Raw genomic sequence first — 21,682 nt, 5'->3', positions numbered from 1 at the left:
TACTTAATAATAATTCTTTGGTTTCCGGGCAAACATCCCCCTCCCCCCTCCCCTTCCTTATGGGTGTTCCCCTCCCAACCCTCCCCCCATTGCCGCCCTCCCCCCATAGACCAGTTCACTGGGGGTTCAGTCTTAGCAGGACCCAGGGCTTCCCCTTCCACTGGTGCTCTTACTAGGATATTCATTGCTACCTATGGGGTCAGAGTCCAGGGTCAGTCCATGTATAGTCTTTAGGTAGTGGCTTAGTCCCTGGAAGCTCTGGTTGCTTGGCATTGTTGTACTTTTGGGGTCTCGAGCCCCTTCAAGCTCTTCCAGTTCTTTCTCTGATTCCTTCAATAGGGGACCTATTCTCAGTTCAGTGGTTTGCTGCTGGCATTCGCCTCTGTATTTGCTGTATTCTGGCTGTGTCTCTCAGGAGCGATCTACATCCGGCTCCTGTCGGTCTGCACTTCTTTGCTTCATCCATCTTGTCTAATTGGGTGGCTGTATATGTATGGGCCACATGTGGGGCAGGCTCTGAATGGGTGTTCCTTCAGTCTCTGTTTTAATCTTTGCCTCTCTCTTCCCTGCCAAGGGTATTCTTGTTCCCCTTTTAGAGAAGGAGTGAAGCATTCACATTTTGATCATCCGTCTTGAGTTTTATTTTTTCTAGGCATCTAGGGTAATTCAAGCATTTGGGCTAATAGCCACTTATCAGTGAGTGCATACCATGTATGTCTTTCTGTGATTGGGTTAGCTCACTCAGGATGATATTTTCCAGTTCCAACCATTTGCCTACGAATTTCATAAAGCCGTTGTTTTTGATAGCTGAGTAATATTCCATTGTGTAGATGTACCACATTTTCTGTATCCATTCCTCTGTTGAAGGGCATCTGGGTTCTTTCCAGCTTCTGGCTATTATAAATAAGGCTGCGATGAACATAGTGGAGCACATGTCTTTTTTATATGTTGGAGCATCTTTTGGGTATATGCCCAAGAGAGGTATAGCTGGATCCTCAGGCAGTTCAATGTCCAATTTTCTGAGGAACCTCCAGACTGATTTCCAGAATGGATGTCCACAGACTCTTGATACTCAATTGTACTTTTGCTAGCATGGAAACTTGCTTAATAGCATGATCATGATATGGACCCTTCTCAAAAAATATGTCCCCCTTTGTGACAACCTGCTTGTGTAACAATTCTGTTTCCTGGTGACGTTTCACCCATTGCCAATAACCACATGACTTCCTGCATTGGAGAATACAGACCTCCTGATTGTGTCATCTCTTTTGTATCTCTGGCTACTTTTGGAGATCCTTATCCCCCCTCTTTTGCACTTATTTCTATGTTTTAGACATGTTGGTCAATGGATTCTTGCTTTATTCTATGCACCCAAGAAAAATCATTATTCCTGTTACTATTTGAATTTGTGCTACATTTGGCCCTCGAATACAACCTTACCTTTTCATGAACTCTGCCCTGACAAGGTGTCCCTGGTTTTCTCTGTTTCTGGTACTATCTCTTGAGTTGCTTGTTCCTTTAAGAAGGCCCAGAACTTATAGTCTGCTGGGAGTCCTGTGCTCATGCATCTCTTTCCAGTCAGAGTTTTTTATAGATCTTCATCGATGCCCTCTTTCCTCTACTCTTTCCAGTTTTCTAGGGTAGCTTCAGACCTAAGTGACTTTAAGCCATACAAATACATTATCTCACTGTCCCAGTCAAAGGTCAGCTACAAGTTTCAACTGCACTAAAATTGCAGTTATTTTTTTTTCTGCAGAACCAGCAGAAAAATCTGTTCTTGCCTTTCCCGGTTTCTAGAAGCTAGCTTTTCCCAGGCTCTAGAAGCTACACACATTCTGTCCCTCTTAGCCCCTTTTTCTCCAACTTGAAAACCCGGGGGTTTGTATCTCTCTAAACATGTCTCTTGTTGTGGCCACAACCTCAAATGATTCCTCCTTTAAGGACCCATTTAATTAGATGGAGCCTGATCAGAAAGTTGAAGATACTGGATCTACCTGAAACCTTGTACCACACATCTGCCTCTACTGCCTTTCCCATGTCAGATGACATTTTCAAGCTTCAGGGATAACACTATAGAAATCTTGGAGGGCATCACTCTGTCTCTCACACATTCCCTCGTGTTTTTAAATTTCTTTTGTCTCATGTTAAACTCTCTTAAGAACCTCGGTAAACTTAGTTCCTTTACTCTGCACTATGCCTAGAAATATCACTGAGCATGATCACGCCCGTGACCCTGAGAAGCAATCCACTACAGAGTTCTAGATTTCTCTACAGTTTTGTTTGTTTTTAACATTAGGAATATGCTGACATTTGGGGTGTAGCTGAAAGACACATGTCCCAAATTAGCTTCTTTGTGTATTTATGTCAATAATTTAATGTACAATTAGGTTATTTTTATTTAGTTCATGGAGGGTTTGCTTTTCCCAGTACTTGGATTTACTTTTGAGGATATAAAAATGTATACACAGAAAGAGACATTTTAGAATGTTGGTTCTGCCTGGTTCCCTTCCACACAGTCTTTCTATCTATGCATTCCATACTCTTAGAATCCACAGTTTGTTCTAATGTTTATTTTGTAAAACATATAGATCAGTGTGGTGTGCTTATGTTTACTTCATACACCAAAATATCTCAGTAAATAATACTTATTTGCTCCTTGCATTTTTACTAGGAAGTGTGGGTAGGTAGAGAGAAAAACAAGCTAATATTTATACAGACACTCACACACAAATACAATATATCATGGCCCACACTACATTCTGTAGTCATTGAGGGTCTCAAAAGAGCTAATTATCAAATATTTTCTTGACTTTCACAATTTTTGAGGGTTTTTTTTGTTGTTGTTGTTTTGTTTTGTTTTGTTTTGTTTTGTTTTGTTTTGTTGGGCTGATCCTATTCAACAAGTATCTCCATTTCTGACCTCCCACTGCTTCAAATCCAGAATCAGGTCCTCCTTTTCAAATCACCTGGTGTTTTCCTGCCCTCTTACCTTTTTGACTTAAAATTCCATTGGGGAATTCTTCATTCAGTCTAGTTTGCAAGGAACACCTATTTTTTTTAAATAAGGGAAAGCATACTGGTATGTGCCGTGGAACTAGCTGCTCCTTAGGAAAGTTGAGACAAGTCTGGAAGTGAAAAGGAGCAAAGCTATTTCAATTCTGAAGTCAAAACCCCAAGGAAGGCTAGAAGCCATGTGAGGACCAAGGGTGTTGTAGAGTCTAGAAGGAATGCATGATTAACCATTGAAGACAAAAGAGGGTCAGAGAAAGAAAGGGGTAATTAAGCCAAGTCAACCAGCACAGAACACCTGCAAGGCTGATACTCAGCAGAAAGATTAGCCTTCTAGAATGTTTCTCTGGCCTGAGAAACCCAGACCTTAAGAGGTGGAAATATCTAATGTATCTTCATTTCTGAACCTTTGTTGTTTGGTCAGCCTCACTCCTCAGGATCCTCTCGTGCTCCCAGGGGATGCCTTAAAGATCCAGCAGTTGCCATTCCTGTCTAGGGTAGGCAGAGCTACAGCTTTCACAGTATTTGGACCACTGTCAATGTTAGACTGTGCATCCTGGTGCTTTCTGGCCTGCTCCAATCTAGCCAGCTGTAACTGTGTAGGTGGACAATTCGCAGTTTAAATTTTAAATCAATAAAGAAGAAAAGTAAGCAGTGAGTAGCATAGAGAGTGATTAAGTGCTGTCTGTTGAAGAGCTTTATTCTCTGCCACATTTCCGTTGAAATCCCGAGAAACTTGAAGAAGATGGAATGGAGTGAAAACATTAAAATTTATGTCAGATACCAAACACAATAAGGCAGCTGCAATGATGACAGGTAATCAAAAACTGGGTGACTTTTGGTTCTGATTTAGCAAAATAAGGTCAACACATTCACACCCACAGTGCGCCTGAGTTTACAAGAGGACATACAGAATGCATGCTCAGGACAACTTAGTTACATGCAATGTGCATGCGTGCATGCGCTCACATAGTGAACCAAGAGTACTGCATTGTTACTCTAAGTATACAACTCTTCCGTCTACCACTTTGCACTATACTTTGATTTTGATAAAAAGCCAGCAGTACAAGGGGAAATCTCTTCATCAGAAAACTCAGTAGAAAGAAAAGGGGAAGCATTCCCAAGATATTGTCATGTATTACTGGTTATTTTTGGTGGTTAAGAGAACTATTTGAAAACAAAGAAACCTTTCACAAAGCCTCCAAAATACAAAAGATTTAATAACATTTACATCTGTGTATCAGCCATGTCTGTAACGCAAGTCATGAATAACACATAAACCAGAGAAGAGAAAGCACAGAAGTACTCACACATCATTTAAAATCCAACCCACCCCATCGTCAGTGGAATCAAATACACAGCAGGAACAGTTCCAGTTCATACACACACAATATAGTCATTGAAAATGAAAACATATTAATTATGTTTCTTAAGGTTCAGAGATAGATATCAAGGTTCACTAAACCAGTCCAACTTCTCAATTGAAAAATCTGTACCAAGAGTCCCTCTCTGGACTGCCTCTGGATTTTGAAGGAACTACAGAACGGTTGCTCACGTAGATTTGTCTTGTGTATCACTGTTCAATTAAGTCAGCAGTTGGGGCTCAGTCTTGCCTTCATGCTGTGCTGAAAATGGAGGCTGTTAAAAGTGAGTAGCTTAGGAAAGGAAGAGAGAAGAGTAAAGAAGTAATAGATTTCACTACTGAGGATTACGAAGGTCCAGGTAGCATCCAGTGCAAGTCCACTGTCAAGGTCCTAGAACAGCTCCTCTGACATCTGTGGGTTTCCAGGAATCTTCTTGGATTTCAAAATGTAGTAGATCCTGAGATTCTATCAGCTGTGGTCCTTGATGGAAAAGGATGAGTTGAGAGAGACGACCTGGGAATATTTGTTGCTTATTATGTGTTCTTCAAACCAGTATTTACTATTTGTTCCTAGGAGCTGGAGGCCATTCAAAAACATTCACTTAAGATTAGTACTAAGATCACTAGCTTTCTATTCTCTGCTTTTCCTCTTCTTCCTTTTCCTCTACTGCTCATTGCATTTCGTCTATCTCAGGGCCTTCCTCTGTAGGTGCTACGACATGCAGAAGGAATTCCCTTCTGTATCTCATTTCAATATGAAGTTTCTGGTCTTTCTTTCACTGCTGCAGAAGGTTAATAGTCCTTTCTCTCTCCACTGTAGATGTGCAAATCCTAAATAGTGTTTCAATGCAAGTGGAGTGTAATTCCTAAACAATATAGTCATTCTTGTTTTAAATGAGAAATATTTCCATTATTCCTGATGTGTGTGTGCGTGTGCGTGCGTGCATGCATACATGCGTGCGTGCGTATGTGCATGTGTGTGTAGAAATGAGCAAGACCCTGAGAGTTGAGGCTTCTACAGAGAGGGAAGCTACAGCCATCCTGGAGAAGTTTGTACATTTACGCATTTAGGTTTTAAATGTCGTGTTGCATGCTGGGCCTTTTAGGCGCTTGGGATTATGTATAATAGATGACCTGCATTTACAGAGATGCATGCTATACAGATGTAAATGTTATTATAGCTTTTATACTTTATGTTCTTGTTGAAAGATCATTTTGTCTTTGAGTAATACCGCCATTCAATTCTTTCTTGGGGGAGGGTGGCAATCGAGGAGGGGGTTATCTTTAAAAGATATGAACTCGATATTGCACATCATATATTTCTTAAAAGTAATTTGGAATTTTAGGGTCTGGGATTGGGGCTGACTGATACACTGCCGTGATGAGATATAACCCTTAGAAAATAACAGCACCCGCACATGCCTGCATCTGCCCAACCTCATAATTCACTTTCACATTGGATTATGGATGTCTGCGTTCACTGAGTCTATCTTCCCTTTAGGTATTATTTCAGCCCTTTGAGATAATAAGGAAAGTTTAATTGCGTTGTTAATTGATTTTTTGCACAACATTATTACCTTGATTGATTGCAGAGTTGATGAAAATGTTAGACACAGGCAGCGTGGAGTCTCAGCCGGGCAAGAAGTGGGAGCCTTGTGGAGAATAGATAACCTTGATGTTAAGGGCTATATCCTTCAGATATGTCTTCCCGTGACATATTGATGGCCCTCGAAAAGGGAAAAGCTGATTGTATGCAGAATGCAATCATTAAACCCACTTCAGCTCACTGTTGATTAATTTGTTTTTTCCTGAAGGATCTAGTTATAGGGAAGGCCTCACTTGTACCAACTGCAACCATTTTCTAGGCCCCAGATGGCTTAACCCTCTAGGTGAAGAGAAGGAATGAGGCTGGTATAGCTGAGGGTGAGTGGAGGGAGGTGTTTGATGCTCACAGGCATCTTTATCCCCTAGGGAACGGTCATTCAACCTCCGAAAGTATTAGTCCCTCAGTTAGGGCATCTATACCCAGGAACCCTTTGCTTAGGGTATAGGATAAGGCCATTAGGTCTTGTTTAGCAAGGCTTATTCTCCACCTTGCCATGGTATCTATGGATGACACATGACAGGAATGTTTTTATTTAAAACTTCTAGAAGCTTACTCCCATGCTTGGTGACTTGTGGTGTCACTGGTCTGCTACTGGTGGTGTTTGTGTCTGTTAGCTTTCTGTCACCACGACCAGGTTGCCTGGGACAAAGGACACTAAGGCAGATGGCTTGGGAGATTCTATCTGTAATCAGCTGACCCTGTTGCTCTTCAACTTGTCCTGAGGTGGTACCATGCTAGAGTTTGTAGGATAGGAATCCTTGCACCTTACAGAGTGGGTACAAAATAAATAAATAAAAGGGGGAAAAGTCCCTTTGTCCCCTTCTCCAAGGCCATGCCTACAAATAACTTTTATTAGTCAATTTTTCACTGTGGTGACAGAATACATGAGCAAAGTAAGTATATGGAGAAAAAGGTTTCATTTGGTTCATCGTTTCAGTTTATTATGGTAAGAAAGATGTGGCAGAGAGGCCCACCTCATGGTGAGCAGAAAGACCAGGAAGAAAATGCCCATGCTTCCAGATTTTGTCCCCCTTTCCTAGATCCTAGCCATTGAGATTAGTCAAGGCAGTAATCTTGACCTTATAATCTTCCCTGGAAAACCCTCACATGTGCTTCGCAGCCCCATCTGTTGACAGTCAACCATCATACCTAGCTTCCTTCTACTAGAGGTCATCATGTCCCAACATCTGGGACTGAGGCTCTTGTGTCAGAGAGGTTCATGAGAGACATTTGTGGTCCAAACCACAGCAAGATGGGCAGCAGTGAGAATCTGGAGGTCACTAATATACCTGCAATTAACTTCTCTCCCTGCACTGAATGAATCTTCCAGGTGTCACCATTATTGCCACATCTAGAAACATCTTCATTGTCCTCAGATACAGGCTGATTGATAAATCCAGTCTTCCTCCTCTCTTCACCCCTCCTGATCTATCACTATACCCAGAAACCATTTGCTGAGATCTAGGGTAAATGATACAGCCACTATAGTTTGTTTAGCAAGGCCTTGAGGCTTGGAATACAGGTTTCAGGGACAGGATTGACTTTACAAACACTCTAATGCATTAGAAAATCTCTGCATTCTAAGGAGGTGGGTAGCTTCCTCTGGAGTTCTGTCACTTTGGATGCTTTTCACTTATGGAACATTCTGTCTTATTTTGCCCTATCTTCCCTCCATGGCTCTCTCCATTACTCATTTAAACCAATTTTTAATTGTATAGCATTGTTGGAGGCCGACCAAAAATTACATCATCTTCCTGGGGTCATGTGGGCTTCAAAGGCAAGAAGAGAAATGGTTCAGGAACACCCCTACCCCACCTCAGCACCACAGAACATCACGGTGACAGCCTTGCTTTTCCTGTCTGCCCCACCTCCTCCATTACAAGTCTTTCTTCTCCTCAACTAACCACTGGCGCACAGGGAGTGTAATATCCACAGTCTTGGCCCTCAATTACTGTAATGGCTTATAATGAGATTTTGGCCAAGTAGCAGGTAGCTGGTTATTGCTTCCTGCTCAGCGTGGGCAATGTCTATGCTGTTAATTTGTGTTGCTGAATGTGGCTCAGAGCTGGGCATCAAAGTGTCAGAGCCAGATGTATTCTATTAGGCTATACTGGACAATAGGCAAACGTTGTTTTTCCAGGATGGAGGCATGTTAACTTACCACAGGGTGAATCCTGACAAATAAGAGCCAAACTAATACAAGGAGTAATGTCCTAAGCCTTCAAAGTAGTACATTCCAGGGACAGATAACACCTGGCACCACCTACTGTCACTAATATTTCTCTGTCTGGGACTACTCCATTGACAGGCAAAAAAAAATACCCTTCTTACTATTGCTGGGGAGACTGGTAACTTCATTAAGTTTTAATGAGGCTAGCCCTAATGAAGGCCTTTCTAATGTGCTTTGTATTTACTAGGCTTTCATCTTGAGCGAGAAATGGGGTACAGAAAGTTTCTAGTGCTCTTATGTGCTTCTTCCTCTTTATGTACACACATGTGTGCATGGATTTACACACACATATGTAAAAGTGTATGTTAAGTGGGTGGGGGATGGGTAGCTGAAAACATTCAGGAATACAGTTTGTTAGTGCACAAGTATATTATATTGTGTTTCTGCAACAATAGACTTTAGGACACACACACAAAGAGAGAGAGAGAGACAGAGACAGAGACAGAGACAGAGACAGAGACAGAGACAGAGACAGAGAGAGAATGAGAATATGAAGGAGTGAAAAAAAAGGAGGGAGGGAGAGAAGTGTGTAGAAGGAAGGGAGAGGCAAAGTAAGCTTCTTCCAATTAGATCAAATATCGACAGATTGTCTTTGTTTTTCTTTGAGAGAGGCAATTTTGACTATCCTGGAATTACGAAAAATTATGGTACCATCTATGTAGAAACAGTTCACTTAAATTCTAATGGAAGGCACATGGAGGCTGGGCCAATGAGCTCAAGGAGGAAGCTCTTCACTTAATTCTTCAGGGGTTTGAATTACAACAAACACAGTTGTTATGACATTTGCTTAATTTTGTCTGAGCATCCCATTCCCCCCAACACACACACATCTCTTTTCTAGAAACTCCTGTTTATTTTCAACAGCTCTTTTGATAAACTTTAGCCCAAGGAAGCACACAGAACAGTAGAGAAAGCCCTGCCTCCACCTTTTGATGCTAGCCCTCTATAAGAACAGATCTAAAACCCAAATGTGGACATCTTCTCCAGGACACAGCCAACACCCCTGCATGCTCTCTGCAGAAGAACCCCACTGCTCAGGTGTGTTCACAGAGGGGCCTGGAAGTTTTGAGGAAGAGCAAAGATTATCTGGAAAGTTGTTTTCCAAATTGCCCTGCCCTGTACTTCATAAATCATGTTTTACAGGCTCACCCCCAGTCTTACCCCATTCTAAAGCTTTCTTCTCCTGTTAATGCAATCAGCCTGCCACTAAAATAAAACAGGAAAAAAAAGGAGAGAACTTTTTCTCTTTGCAGTGCTGAAGTTTGAACTAGAGGCCCGACACTGTGCTAGACAAGAGCTCTACCTAGCTTCGGTCAATCATTATTTACCTATTTTGGTGCCATTTATTTTTGTGGCTGTTCTTGGGAAGCAAATAAAACTTTCATTTACTGGGATGCAATACAGCAAGACTTTCAATTAACCAGATTCTTTGTGTCTCTGATTTTAAATACAACTAAAACAAAGGTCATTTACTTTATCAAAGAAAAGAGAATTTGTCAAAATAAGCAAATTTCTTGACCCAGACTCAGACCCACTAAATGGGAAGTTTTGGGGGTAGTTCCTATGCAGGGAAAGTCAGAGAGAACCAATGTTCTAGGTACAGAACACCCAACTCTTTAGCTTGTCAAATGCATTGGCCCCGAAGTATTCTTAGACCGTTGCACTCAGTCCACAAATATCAACTTGGAAATGGGGAGACATCTCATTGGGAAGCAAGCATCAGGACCCATGTTCCATCTCTTAGGACCAGCATGATAAAGCCAGACATGCTGCTATGTGCTTATAACCCCAGCCTAGGGATTCCTGGAAATCCAGTGTAGCCTAATGGGTAATCTGTACACCGGCAAAAGCCTGTCTTAAAAGATGTAATAAATTGAAAAATGACATGTGAGGTTGCCTCTGACTTCCACCACCACCCTGTACAAATTATTCACTGAGCACCTGAGAATGTAGCTTAGGCTTTGTGGCGTGTGTGGGAATCTGCTGTCTGAACCTTTCTGGAGTCCGTGCAGAGGAAGGATGCTGTGGTCCTGCGTGGCATGCATTTCTTCATTCTCATCTTACTTCCTGATTGTGTCATCCTCACTGGAAACACTGCAGTCACTCTGCCATATCTAGTGAGATTGTTGTTTTATGGGTGAAAGAAAACTCAAAGTTTCCACTTAATCATGAGTTAATAATCTAATTAATTAACCAAACCCAACCTTTCCTTTGTGGCTGGTAAGTCACATGACTGTTACCTTGAGGGAATGTCTGGAAGGAGGGCAGGAGCCTTGTCATGCTTACTGGAGCCGCAGCTGCACTCTGCATTCTGTTGCTTGGGGTAGGGGGAGCAGAACCTAGCAACTGGATTTTGTCTTCTTCATGGGTTGAATCCCTGTACTTATTTTCATCCCATATGATTCTAGTTCACAATGCTGTTTCCTGGACTTTAAAACCAGTTTGGGTTTGATATCTTTGGAAGCTGCAAATATCAATGCCTTATGTGATGGGAGGTCACTCAGTTGCTGTTCTTGGTGTGAGTGATGACTCTGGACCAGATATTCTGAGAAAGGAAGAAAGACAGTGGTTGGGTTTTAAGCAAGAAATACCTGCCCTTAAAAAAAGAAGCAACCACAAGTTTTGTGTATCATTCCAATGGACACTTTAGTCAGAAAATAAAAATAACTTTTAAAAGATGCTCTCATATAATGGTAACTCCATGCCAGCGGATGACACTTTCCTTTGGGGATACCCATGGCGCACGTACTTTGTTTTCTTTCTCTAAGAGAGGATCTGTCTTTATTAGTTTGCATGCTACTTTACATCTACTCAGGTAACATTAACAACAAAAAAACAAAACCCTGAGCTAAAATTACTCATAGCTGGTAAGGAAAATCAGTTCCTGAAATTGAGGCAGAAGGAACCTAAAAGTGTCAGAGAGAGGGGAGCCTTTGGTAGCCTCAGTCCCAGATAGCCTTCAGCCCAGATTGGGTAAACATGACATATTGATCATTACAGAATGTGTAATTGGTGACCACAAGCACAGTGTGGCTTTAATGGCCTTCCCTGAATAGTTGCCCTTATTTATGTAAAGAAAGCTGTAGCTGTTTCCTAACTGCATGCTGCCCTCTAGTGGCTACAATTCTGACTTCAAAAGATGATGAGGAAAAGATAAATACAACGATATTTTGAGTGGTGGAGGGTGCGACTGTGTCTCTCTGTTTCTGTCTCCCTCCCTACCTCCCCCTACTTCCCTTTTGCCTCTTCTACTTCTCTCTTCCTTTCTCTCCCTCTCTCCCCCTCTTCCTCTCTTCCACTCCCTCTCTCCCTACCCTCACCCCGGCTCCTTTCGTCTGAAAGATTTCTTAGTTCTCTTAAAACAGAAACACGAAGTCTTCACACATGACCACTGTCCATTTTGAGTGACAGCCAGGGTGAGATCCATCCAGGAGTGGCTGGAAAGGCATCCCGTGAATTACACCTGATTTGCATCCCATCTTAGCATGCACTTTGGAATCTAACTGTTCTTGGATCCTTGATGCCCCTCTCCTGGCAGACACTATAGTCCCTGTTTCCCTCCATGAAAAAGTAGCAAAGGATAAGCCTAGGTTCTGTTGGTGGTGATCTTTGAAGTTCACAGAAGACCCTTGTGTCTGTAAAAAAGATTGAACAATTAAATCATACATTCAAAAAAATGATATTTGCTATAAAAGCAAAATTTCCTTTCCTGCTTGAAAAAGACCAATGTGTGGTTATTGTCACCTTAGAGGGAGACCATTTTCTGGCTCTATAAGTGAAGGACTTCCCTGAAAATGAGTGCCCTCAAATCCTGTCCCAGCTGGGGAGTTCTCTGACACACAAAAGGAAATACTTTTAAAGGAAAATGTAGCATTCTGTGTCTTACTAGAGAGTTCAGGAAAAGGCAAAGTAACACTTACAATTGGGCTTAAGTAAACTGCTCATTAGGACATCAGGAAGAAGGGTGTTTTCTGCTTTTATTTCTTACTTGGGACAGAAGAGACCTGAGAATGCAAAACCAAATAAGTAAACAAACAAACAAAAGCTTGGATCAGTAAGCTTTCCAATCTTATTTCTGAAGAGAGAGGGGACTTGTTCAAACAAGGAAAGTGGATTTGGTCTCGTATTTCTGCTAGGTCTCAGTTTGTGTGTGGATGTGAAAGACAAAGGGCTGGTGATGTTAAATGCCAGGAAAGAGGGAGTGCTCTGGCTCTGAGGCTCTTCCACAGTGGGCCTGCTCTTACTGCAAACAAAATTGAAAGGACGTGTGAGCAAAGGTCCAGGGGCTCTCTTCACCATGATTTTTGGTGGACACATGTTCAGTGATGTCTAAGAAAGTCTGTAGCCTTTTCCACCAGGTCATGATATCCATGGGCTCAAGGAGAGACAGCAGGGATGGTGACTGGGGGTCCACTCAATTGACAAAGATTTCTAAGATTTGTACACACAAAGGAAAAACATGTCTTGCTATGCAGAAAAGGTGTGTGTGTGTGTGTGTGTGTGTGTGTGTGTGTGTGTGTGTGTGTCCTCCTATCCTCCCCTTCCCAACTCCTTTTCCTCCTGAGATGACAAGCTTCATTTCCACTGCCCTGGGAGCCCAGAGCGTATTTTCTACAGACTCTGCTTTATCACATGTCAACCTGTCTGCTCATTCTCACCCTGAGCTGTCCAGCCTCCCTGGTCTGGAGGCAAGGATGCCTGCCCATCACAGTCACCTCACCACAGTTAGATCCTTTCCCCCTGGTGCTTTGTTTCCTTCAGATACAGGGTGAGGCCTGACACGGTCCAGCATCTGGCTGAGCAGGCTTCACAATCTAGACTCTCAAGGGATAGTTATGAGCCATTCCTCAGGCCATCTCCCAAGAGTTTGATCACTGAGGCCAAGCACACATTTCTCTAAGTTTAATCTGAGAGGCTCTTTGTCTGCATCCTAACCTTTGGATTAATGGCCGTATTGTGAGAGCTGACTTTGTGTTCACTGTGTTTACAAAAAGCATCTTGTCATGGCCCCATGATTTGAATCTTGTTTTATATCTAGAATGTTCACACTGGGCTCCAGGTGCTAAGAAACAAATAAAAACCGTCTTTTAATTTATGATAAAGATTGTCAGTAGAAATAATCAGCCTGAGGGAAAACTGACAGCAACTGGACCTTGAATCTAATATGATTTATCATAGATAAAAACACTGACCCAAGATTTACATCCCAAGATCTTGAAAGACACACAAATTCATAGGGTAGGATTAACCTTGGTAGAAATAATGAAAAAAATAAAATGAAATCAGCCAGAGATAAACGTGGTAAAATGTGACCAAACATTCCCAGACAGCTCACCTTTCCTGTTGTAATTCAGCAACACACAAATTTACTCCAGGAAATAGGGGCTCTCTTGCCACTAAATGATGTCGGAAAAGACTTGATGTCACTGGGCAATGTTCATAGTTTGCAAAAAAAAAAAGTAGAGGAATATTATATGGGAATGAAGTCATGCTCCTCTGAAAGGAGGAAGAAAAATATTAAGAACACAAAATGTTTGACTTGGTATTTAAGAAGCAAGTAAGGAGTTAAACTGTCAAAACAGAACTTGCTGTGCATAACTTGTGCTTTCTCAAAGAAAATTTATCAGGCAAGTTTATACATGTTAGTACATGTAAGCCAGAAGGCAAAAATATCCTGGAGGCTAAACTGGCAGCATTTGGTGACCACTCCTACACAGTAGCAGGATCCAGAATAAGTACACCCTAGTGCTTCTCAAGAGCTCCTTTGTGTACTACTGGAGGCCATGCCTGAAGGTGGGTCCTGCAGTGAAAAGCAAGGACAATGTCCAGTGCATCCTCCACTCAGCCATGGGGAGGAGAGCCAGTTAGTGTCATGGTAACTGTGGTACCCACCATCTTCAACTGACGATGATGACTATAAGCCAAGACACCTGACTCAAGTCTTGGCCTATTGGTTTGGGAAGGAAGGAAGGGTCACCCTTTCCTTTTCGGTTGAACTAGAAATCTTGTTCGACTTATAAGATGGGACTCAGAGGCAAATAGAAGACAATTTGTCTAGGCATGGAGGAAGGACTTGGTCTTTCTTCTTCTAGAAAAACTGCTTCCCTACATGGTATCTTTCTTCCTGTCACTTTGCTTATAGCAACTTATACTGAACCTTGTGTGGGACCTGTATGCTTGTGACCCTGCTAGCTCCCTCTTAAATCCACAAGAGAACCAGTAACACGTCACGTGGCTGAGATTAGGTTATTGAGAGAACACTTTCTCAAGGATGTAAACCGTTTGTGCTTCTTCGTTTTCTAGGTACAACTTGACTCCTATGCACCAAAAACCCAGGCACGTGGGGAACAGGACATTCCTTTCTGGTGCATGATGTTTTTAGCTCTGAAAGCCAGATAGTATTCACTTCACTTTTCTCCTTCCAGTCAGACACTGGGATTACTGTATTTTTTGAGGGGGAAAGGTGTTGAAAATGACAATATCATCAGTATTGAAAAACAGAAACTCTTGTCCTGGTACCCTGCCTCTCCTTTATTAAGGCATATATTTAAGCTGCCTACTTTTTTTAATGTTTGAAATGTAGGAAGGTCATATCAGAGGTTTAAGATAAAAGGATACAGGACTAAAAATTACAAATTTGATAGGATCTGTTTAAAATGTTTATGCAGATATACATGCAGATATGTGCATGTACATGTGTGTGTATATGTATGTGTAAGTTCCTAAATGTATTTAGCAGATTGCCTAACCTCCCCTGTACCATACTCTGTTATTAGGAAGTGGAGGAGGAAGGATATGGATTTACATAGTATCCCATGGTTATTTTGTTCTAGAAACTTCCACATTGGCCCAGAGGGACTCTACTGCTACATTTTCTTTCTCTGCTACAGGCCTTCTCTCCCTCTTCAGAACATGCCATCATTTTCTGCCAAGACCACATAATTCTGTGTCCTTCCTTTCTTTTGAGATATTAGAGATCTCTGTTCTGCTATTTTTGCCACTGTCTAGTAAGTGTCACGTGGCCACAGTCAGAGTATAGTCTCCTTGTCAGTGTGGCACTACACTCATGCTCAAGACAAGAACATTTAAAGTGGTGATTATCACAAGTATCAAAAAGGTTAAGACTTCATTTTTCTATTTTACAAATTAGTGGTTTGATCTGCATCAAAAGTAAACTCAAACACTCTGATGGGGTAGTCTCTGGAGACATGGCATTATATCAAAGCTAGTGAGATATAGGGCTGTTGGTGGTCAGCACTCCCAACAGGGAATATGAACTCTGAGTTGCTGACATATCCACAGAAGAGTTTGGACTCAAACTCAGTACTCTGATTGGTGCTATATTATTGGGATATGAATACATGTATCCTAAGACTTAACAGTATAATTGGTCACATTGATCATACCTCCTCCATAGGAAATAAGGACCCAATGCCCCCACTTCACAAAAGTAATGTTAAAAGTACCATGTTGCCTATTTCACAATTCAAAAGGACCTGCCATGGTTATCTTTGTCTTCATCTACAAATGGGAAAGACAGGGGCAATAAGGGGTCAATGTCCGTGGCCAATAGACATGAGGGACAGATTGTAGGATGAGAAGCCAGGATGGAATCTATACTGGACTTGTAGAGGGATATGCCAGGATCCCCACCCCAGCTATGTCTCTAGAATGGTCCCTGTCACTACAGTGGGTATCTAAGAAAAGAGGCCTATTCCCACTCACTAGGCAGTGCAAACCTGCATAATCAGAACACTCAGTGCAGAGGATAGGAGCATTGAAAAGATAAAGGACCTCTTTAAAACAGATTTTCCCCCACGCATTTTTTTCATAATTATAGCTTTAAGAGCTTATGTGATGGGAAAAACTGGCTACTTAAGAAAAATTAGGAGTCTCATCTGGCAGGAGAAAATCCCCCGGGGGACAGTGCACTGCCGTTTTTCAGAGCCCCCCAAAAAAACCCCCGTACCGACATCTGCACATTGGCCTGATATATAGCCAGCCTGCCTCACTATGGCCAAAGCCTTGTGTTGTAATTAAAAACACTCTGCATGCCACTAAATATGGTGTCTCCATCCATTTCTGCAATCATGGAGTCTGAGGAGATAAACAGAATCCATTGCAGATGTGTCAGAGGCTACGGCCTACTGACTCACAACCACATCCCAAATTCCAGCCTCTGAGAACCTCCCTGTGAAAATACAAAGTGCAAACAAATGGCCCCTTCTGCAGCTTTTCACAGCCTTGGGCAGTTTTTCTAGTTGAGGAAGAAGGTTGGAGTGGGGACAGGAGCTACCCATATGATCAAAACTATGACTTCATAAATGACTTCCTTGATAAATAAAAGTCCTCTGGCCACATATGGGTTTGTACCAGGCTGCTCCCTTTTCCCTTCTTAATGTCTTCTTTTTGTTTTTAAGGTCCAAAAGTCAAATATTTTGAGTAGTTGCCTCCCTACTGTTGGCTCCCACAGAGAATGTATGAGGGACAAGGCTAGCTTAATTTAATCATCTGTATGTCTCTAGGCTGAGCACCCTCATCCCCAGGAAAACACCAGCAGCTAGGTTTTATTTGGGGTTGCCCAGGCCACCCCTGGGCCTTCCCAAAGCAGCCCCAGCCTACAAGAGTTTAACTACACATCAGTCCTCTGGTCACCGTAAGCCATCCAGATATCAATGAGGAAATGTCATCCCCTGCACAGCCCAGGGTGAGATAGGTTATCTGTAGGCCCTGACCCCATAGCTCCCACAGACCAAAGCTGCCAGGAGCTTGATGGGCATGGCTAGTTTTGGAATGATGTGTAGAAGAAATATGCCAGTACTTCAGGAGCAGAGGAAAAAGGATTGCATGTTAGGAAGTGATGTCAGCTTGCGTTAGAGTCCTAGACAGTACTTGGATGTCCTTGGCATAATATGGCGCTGGTATCTCTGTCAGCATCTCTGTTTTCTGTCACCATGCACAATCCTGGGCCTGTCTCCAGTCCTGACAGTGTCTTTTCAGATCAGGTTAGTGCCAGCCCAGAGACCAAGTCGGCTTCCCAGCACACAGCCCCTTTGTTTGAAGTCTGCCCTTTTGTCATTAACGCACTCAATGTCTATTTAAATCTGACAGTGAGTGCAGTATCTGTTTTCCCATCAAGAGATCATTGACAATATTAATAACTCACGGCCTTGCCTCATTTTCCAAGTGCTGACACCTAGCCGCTGCCTCCTGCATTCATCAAACAGCCCTCTCTCGCCAGGATGTCTATAAACAGTCTTGCTTCCAGGCCTAAAGAAACAGGGCAGGCCTTAAAAAGGACTTTTATCAGTGCCAACCATAAATGTGTGAGCATGGCTCAGAATGTATCCCAGGCCTATGTTCCAGGAACACTGTTTTCCATCTGTTTGCGTCTAGAGTGGAAATTCAGCATGGAGAAGGATGGAGAGAAAAGATATAGACTGCCCAAATGTGCAGACAAGTTTATGAAAAGGAGTGCAGCCATGGTAGACAGCGGTGTGTGTGTGCACATGACTGCCTGTCATGCAGTTTGCTCATGAGAAGGACTGTGTTCCTTACAATATCTGGCAGCCCTATCCCCATCTTTTTATGAAAACGCATGCTGTACTGGTACCGTAGAAAGAAATTGACATCCTTTGTACTGTGCCTCCAGATTTTTTGAGGGTTGCTTGAATCAGCCAGGTTTAAGACCTTTTTAAGTCTTTTGTGGGGTTTCCCATGCCTCTGAGGCATACTCATCCAAGCCACTGAGGGAGGTAGAATGTGACCAACCCAGCCCTTAGACCACCAGGGTTCTGGCATTAATGATGATGTCAGCACAACTCTAGGCAGTACAAAATACAATAAAGGGAGCAGCTCTGTGCCAAGAGCTGAAAGAATGGGTCACAAGAAAGATCTGAGTGAGGTTTCACACAAGCTCAGTATTTCCAGGCACTAGACCAATACCGAAAACCAGAAACTGGGGACTAGGGACGTGGAGGGACAGGAAAGCCAAGTCAAGCAGGAAGAGAAGCCCACAATAAAGCCGTCTATGGCAACACAGCAAGAAAAGAGCCAGGTCCCAAATGATGTCATCCTGTTCCTCCTCCAACTCCGAGAGCTCCTGGCCCTGGGTAATTTTCAAGTTTGCCTCTGATTATCCAATGCAGGGCAGATCTACACTACCCTTAAAAGTTTCTACATGACATTTTAATCCTTATTTAAGAACGAAGTTTAGGGAATGTAGAGGTGCATTGAAAAAGTACTTGCAATGCAAGTATGAGAACCTGAGTTTGATTCCCCAGTGCCCATATAAAGTAAAGGCAGTGTACAGCTGTGTACATCTGTATTCTCAAAGATAGAGCTGGGCAGAAGGAACCTAGCAGCCTGTTGGTCAGCCAGTCTAGCCAAATCCAAATCCATGTACTCCAGGCCAGTAAGAGAACACAAAACAAAACAAACAAACAAACAAACAAACAAACAACCCAGTAGATGGTATTTGTGTAAAAAGAGGAAGACAGTTAACTGACATCAACCTGTGACCTCCATAGATATATACATGTACACATACCTAATACACATGCACCTATACCCATCCCCCTACACACATATACACATGTACCTACATCCATACACACGTACACATACCCACATCCACATACCTACTACAATACACGCACACTAATTCATACATACATACACACACACACACACACACACACACACACACACACACACACAAAGTGTATAAGTTTGTAACACTAGCATGTCATGTGGAGAACATGGCTGATCTCAGATCAATGAAGAGTGCTGAGTACTGCTATCACACCGCCAATCTGAGGAAATACGAATCATGTGCACAGAGGGTGACTATCACAGGCAGGGGTGTGGCTCATGCATTGTTCTTTTATAACTATTTCCTTTCTTTGTTTCCTGTGTACTTCAGAGATTTAAGTCTCATTTGTCCTCAGGCAACTCTATGCAAGAGAATTTTAGGGTAGTTCTTCTAAGATTGGAAAGAAAAAAAAGGATGGTAAAAAAGGATGACGTTGGCCAACAGAAGTTATAAATATTTTCTTGTGGGAACACTTTTTAAAATAATCTTATAGACTTTTAACTATAGCCGGTGCCTTCTGGATATTTATTCTGTAGTGATGAGCATCAAAACCAGACACTTCCACATTCTAGGCAAGTACTATTTTTCCAAGTTACTGCCTTGGCTCTTGATTTCTCTTTTTAAAGAGTCTCACTATGAAGCTAAGGTTAGACTCCAACTCACCATCATTTTACTATCCACCCAAGTACTAGGGTGACAGGCATGCACCTCCAGGCATAGGACATTTTGTTGGGGGTATATGTAATATGTAAGGATGAGTTGATTAGTGCATCTGCCCCTCTTCTAATGCTGTGCTTCATAATGAAGTGTCCCACAACCACCATGAAGGACAGGAAAGTTTCATAAAGAGCCAGAAATTATATATGAATATATAAAATTGAAATTGAAGATGAAAATCAAGATCTTTTTAACAGGAGAGATGAGTTGCCTCAACCTCAATGTGGTGCCTAGCAGTGGGGACATCTAATGTCAATGGCACTTATTACTGTCTGTACAGTCTTCAATCAGCACAGCCTCTCTTCTTTAATCACCCAGCATGGACTTGAAGACCCCAGGATTTTGAAAATTCTCTCTGGAAGTCAACAATATTGATTTCCAATAAAGGACTTCAAGATAGTCACATTCTACAAAGATTATCCTGTGGCCTTCGCTTGGGCTAGGTTCATCTAATTTAAACTTAATTTTTTATTCTTAGTTCTAAACTGAGGAAATCTGGGGGGGGTGGGAATCATGCTATATTTTGGGGAACCATTTGTCAAATTAGGAAATTTCTAATTATGCAAAGAAATCACACGTAAAGCTGTTATTTCTAGCACTCTATACTTGGTAGTAACATTTCAATACAAGGTCAACTCTATGGACCAAAAGGTACAGTCTTTGTCATCTTAATCTACCTCCCATCAAATTAGCAATCATCATGCATGCCTGTAATAATAACTGGATTTCTGAACTATATGAGTTGTGCCACCAGTAATGATTTTCCTTTCTGTTTACAGGTATCTTGGGGAAAGGTCGTTATTTGTACTATGGAAGAAACTCAGAGGGTAACAGGTTCATCCGAGATGACCAGCTCTGAAGCTAAATTCTGCACACGTTAGCCGATTTCATGACAATAAAATGGAAAAGCAAGAAAAACCACAGGCTGCCTCCTGTCTCTCTAAGAAGGCTGTGACTTCTGCCTTTCAGTACCTTGTGCCTACTTTGCCAGGCCTGTCACAGTCATCTACCTCCCTTAGACTCAGTGGTCACAGAGAGATTGACATGATTGCCCCTTAAGCAGGTCTCATCCACCAGGGTGACAGATAGTAGTGGCGCAGCACCAGGGCTGACAGCAGGAACACCATGACAGATTGCCTGGTCTCTCTATTGCTCACAGGCAAGCAGGGGTCGCACCTGGGGCCTCCTCAGGCTTGCTCACAAGCTGTGGTATAGTGAGAGAAGCTCTCCTGGGCTTGCATTCTGAGTCAAGTCCTCTGATATCACTGAGCCCTTGGGCTTATTCTCAGTGGAGTAGCCACTGGTGCAGAGAAAGGACACATCCTCTTTATCCCTTCAGACGGCAGAGTAGGCATTATATTAACTAGTTCATAAACATCGTCTTTTATCATTGACAATGAGTTTCCATACATAACCCTTCAAGGACACAACTTCTCAAGCAAGTCATGTGTTTATGGGTGGTATCACAGTACAATTCCTGAGTTTCCCAAAATCCCTGACTGCAAAAGCATTTTTCTTGTGGTTGTTCGAAATCTACTTGTCCTGAACATGTCCCAGGGTTAGTTTTCCTGGCAAGTGTTTGGCAACACCAGAGATTCTCTTTTGGTTTTTACCATATATGTTCAGCAATGCCTATGGCCAGCCATATTAACCCTAAAAGAACAGGCTGCCATGCCCTTTGGATGCTATTTAAATGTAGTGAGCTAAGGAAAGATGGTATGATGGGCCAGAAGATTAGAAAACAAATGGAAGATTGTAGAAACCACCCAGCAGATCAAACAGGTTTGATAGAAAACACACCTTTAAGGTTTCCTGTTTCTCTCAGAATATTTCAGAAGTCAGACCCATCTGACTTCTATCTGTGGTCATTTGCTGGCACTGATATCACAGGAAAGCAAGCACAACCATACTAGCCAAGGGCTGTCATTTTTGTCTACAATTGTCCCAGTTAAGCCACTCTAAAAGGCATCTGAAAGTCTTCCTGCCCTTGACATACCTTCTTTTCATAGTATGCTGTGTGTTCATTTCACTGGGTAGCGTAACTAAGACAGCAGATCCTCCAAAAATCCCTTCAAGTTATAGACAGCAAGAGGGTTGTTAATGGTGAGGCAGTCATTGGGTACTCAGACACTCTGAGCAGCTAGAGAAGGGCCGTCTTTCTCA

The 21,682-nt window shown here is 42.3% G+C and overlaps 1 protein-coding gene across 1 annotated transcript in view; it reads left to right on the top strand.

Moving 5' to 3' along the window:
• Lrmda (leucine rich melanocyte differentiation associated) overlaps window positions 1–20,439 on the top strand; it is a 1,059,497-nt gene extending 1,039,058 nt beyond the window's left edge. The window contains 1 exon segment of the mRNA NM_001109441.1: window positions 20,299–20,439. Within this exon segment, the coding sequence (NP_001102911.1) occupies window positions 20,299–20,378 (80 nt within the window). The 3' untranslated portion in view covers window positions 20,379–20,439.
• The last annotated feature ends 1,243 nt before the right edge of the window (window positions 20,440–21,682 follow it).

The sequence above is a fragment of the Rattus norvegicus genome, chromosome 15 (genome assembly GCF_021556685.1).
Source record: "Rattus norvegicus strain SHRSP/BbbUtx chromosome 15, alternate assembly SHRSP_T2T, whole genome shotgun sequence".
Classification (NCBI taxonomy): domain Eukaryota; kingdom Metazoa; phylum Chordata; class Mammalia; order Rodentia; family Muridae; genus Rattus; species Rattus norvegicus.
This window is presented reverse-complemented; position numbering and strand designations above follow the sequence as displayed.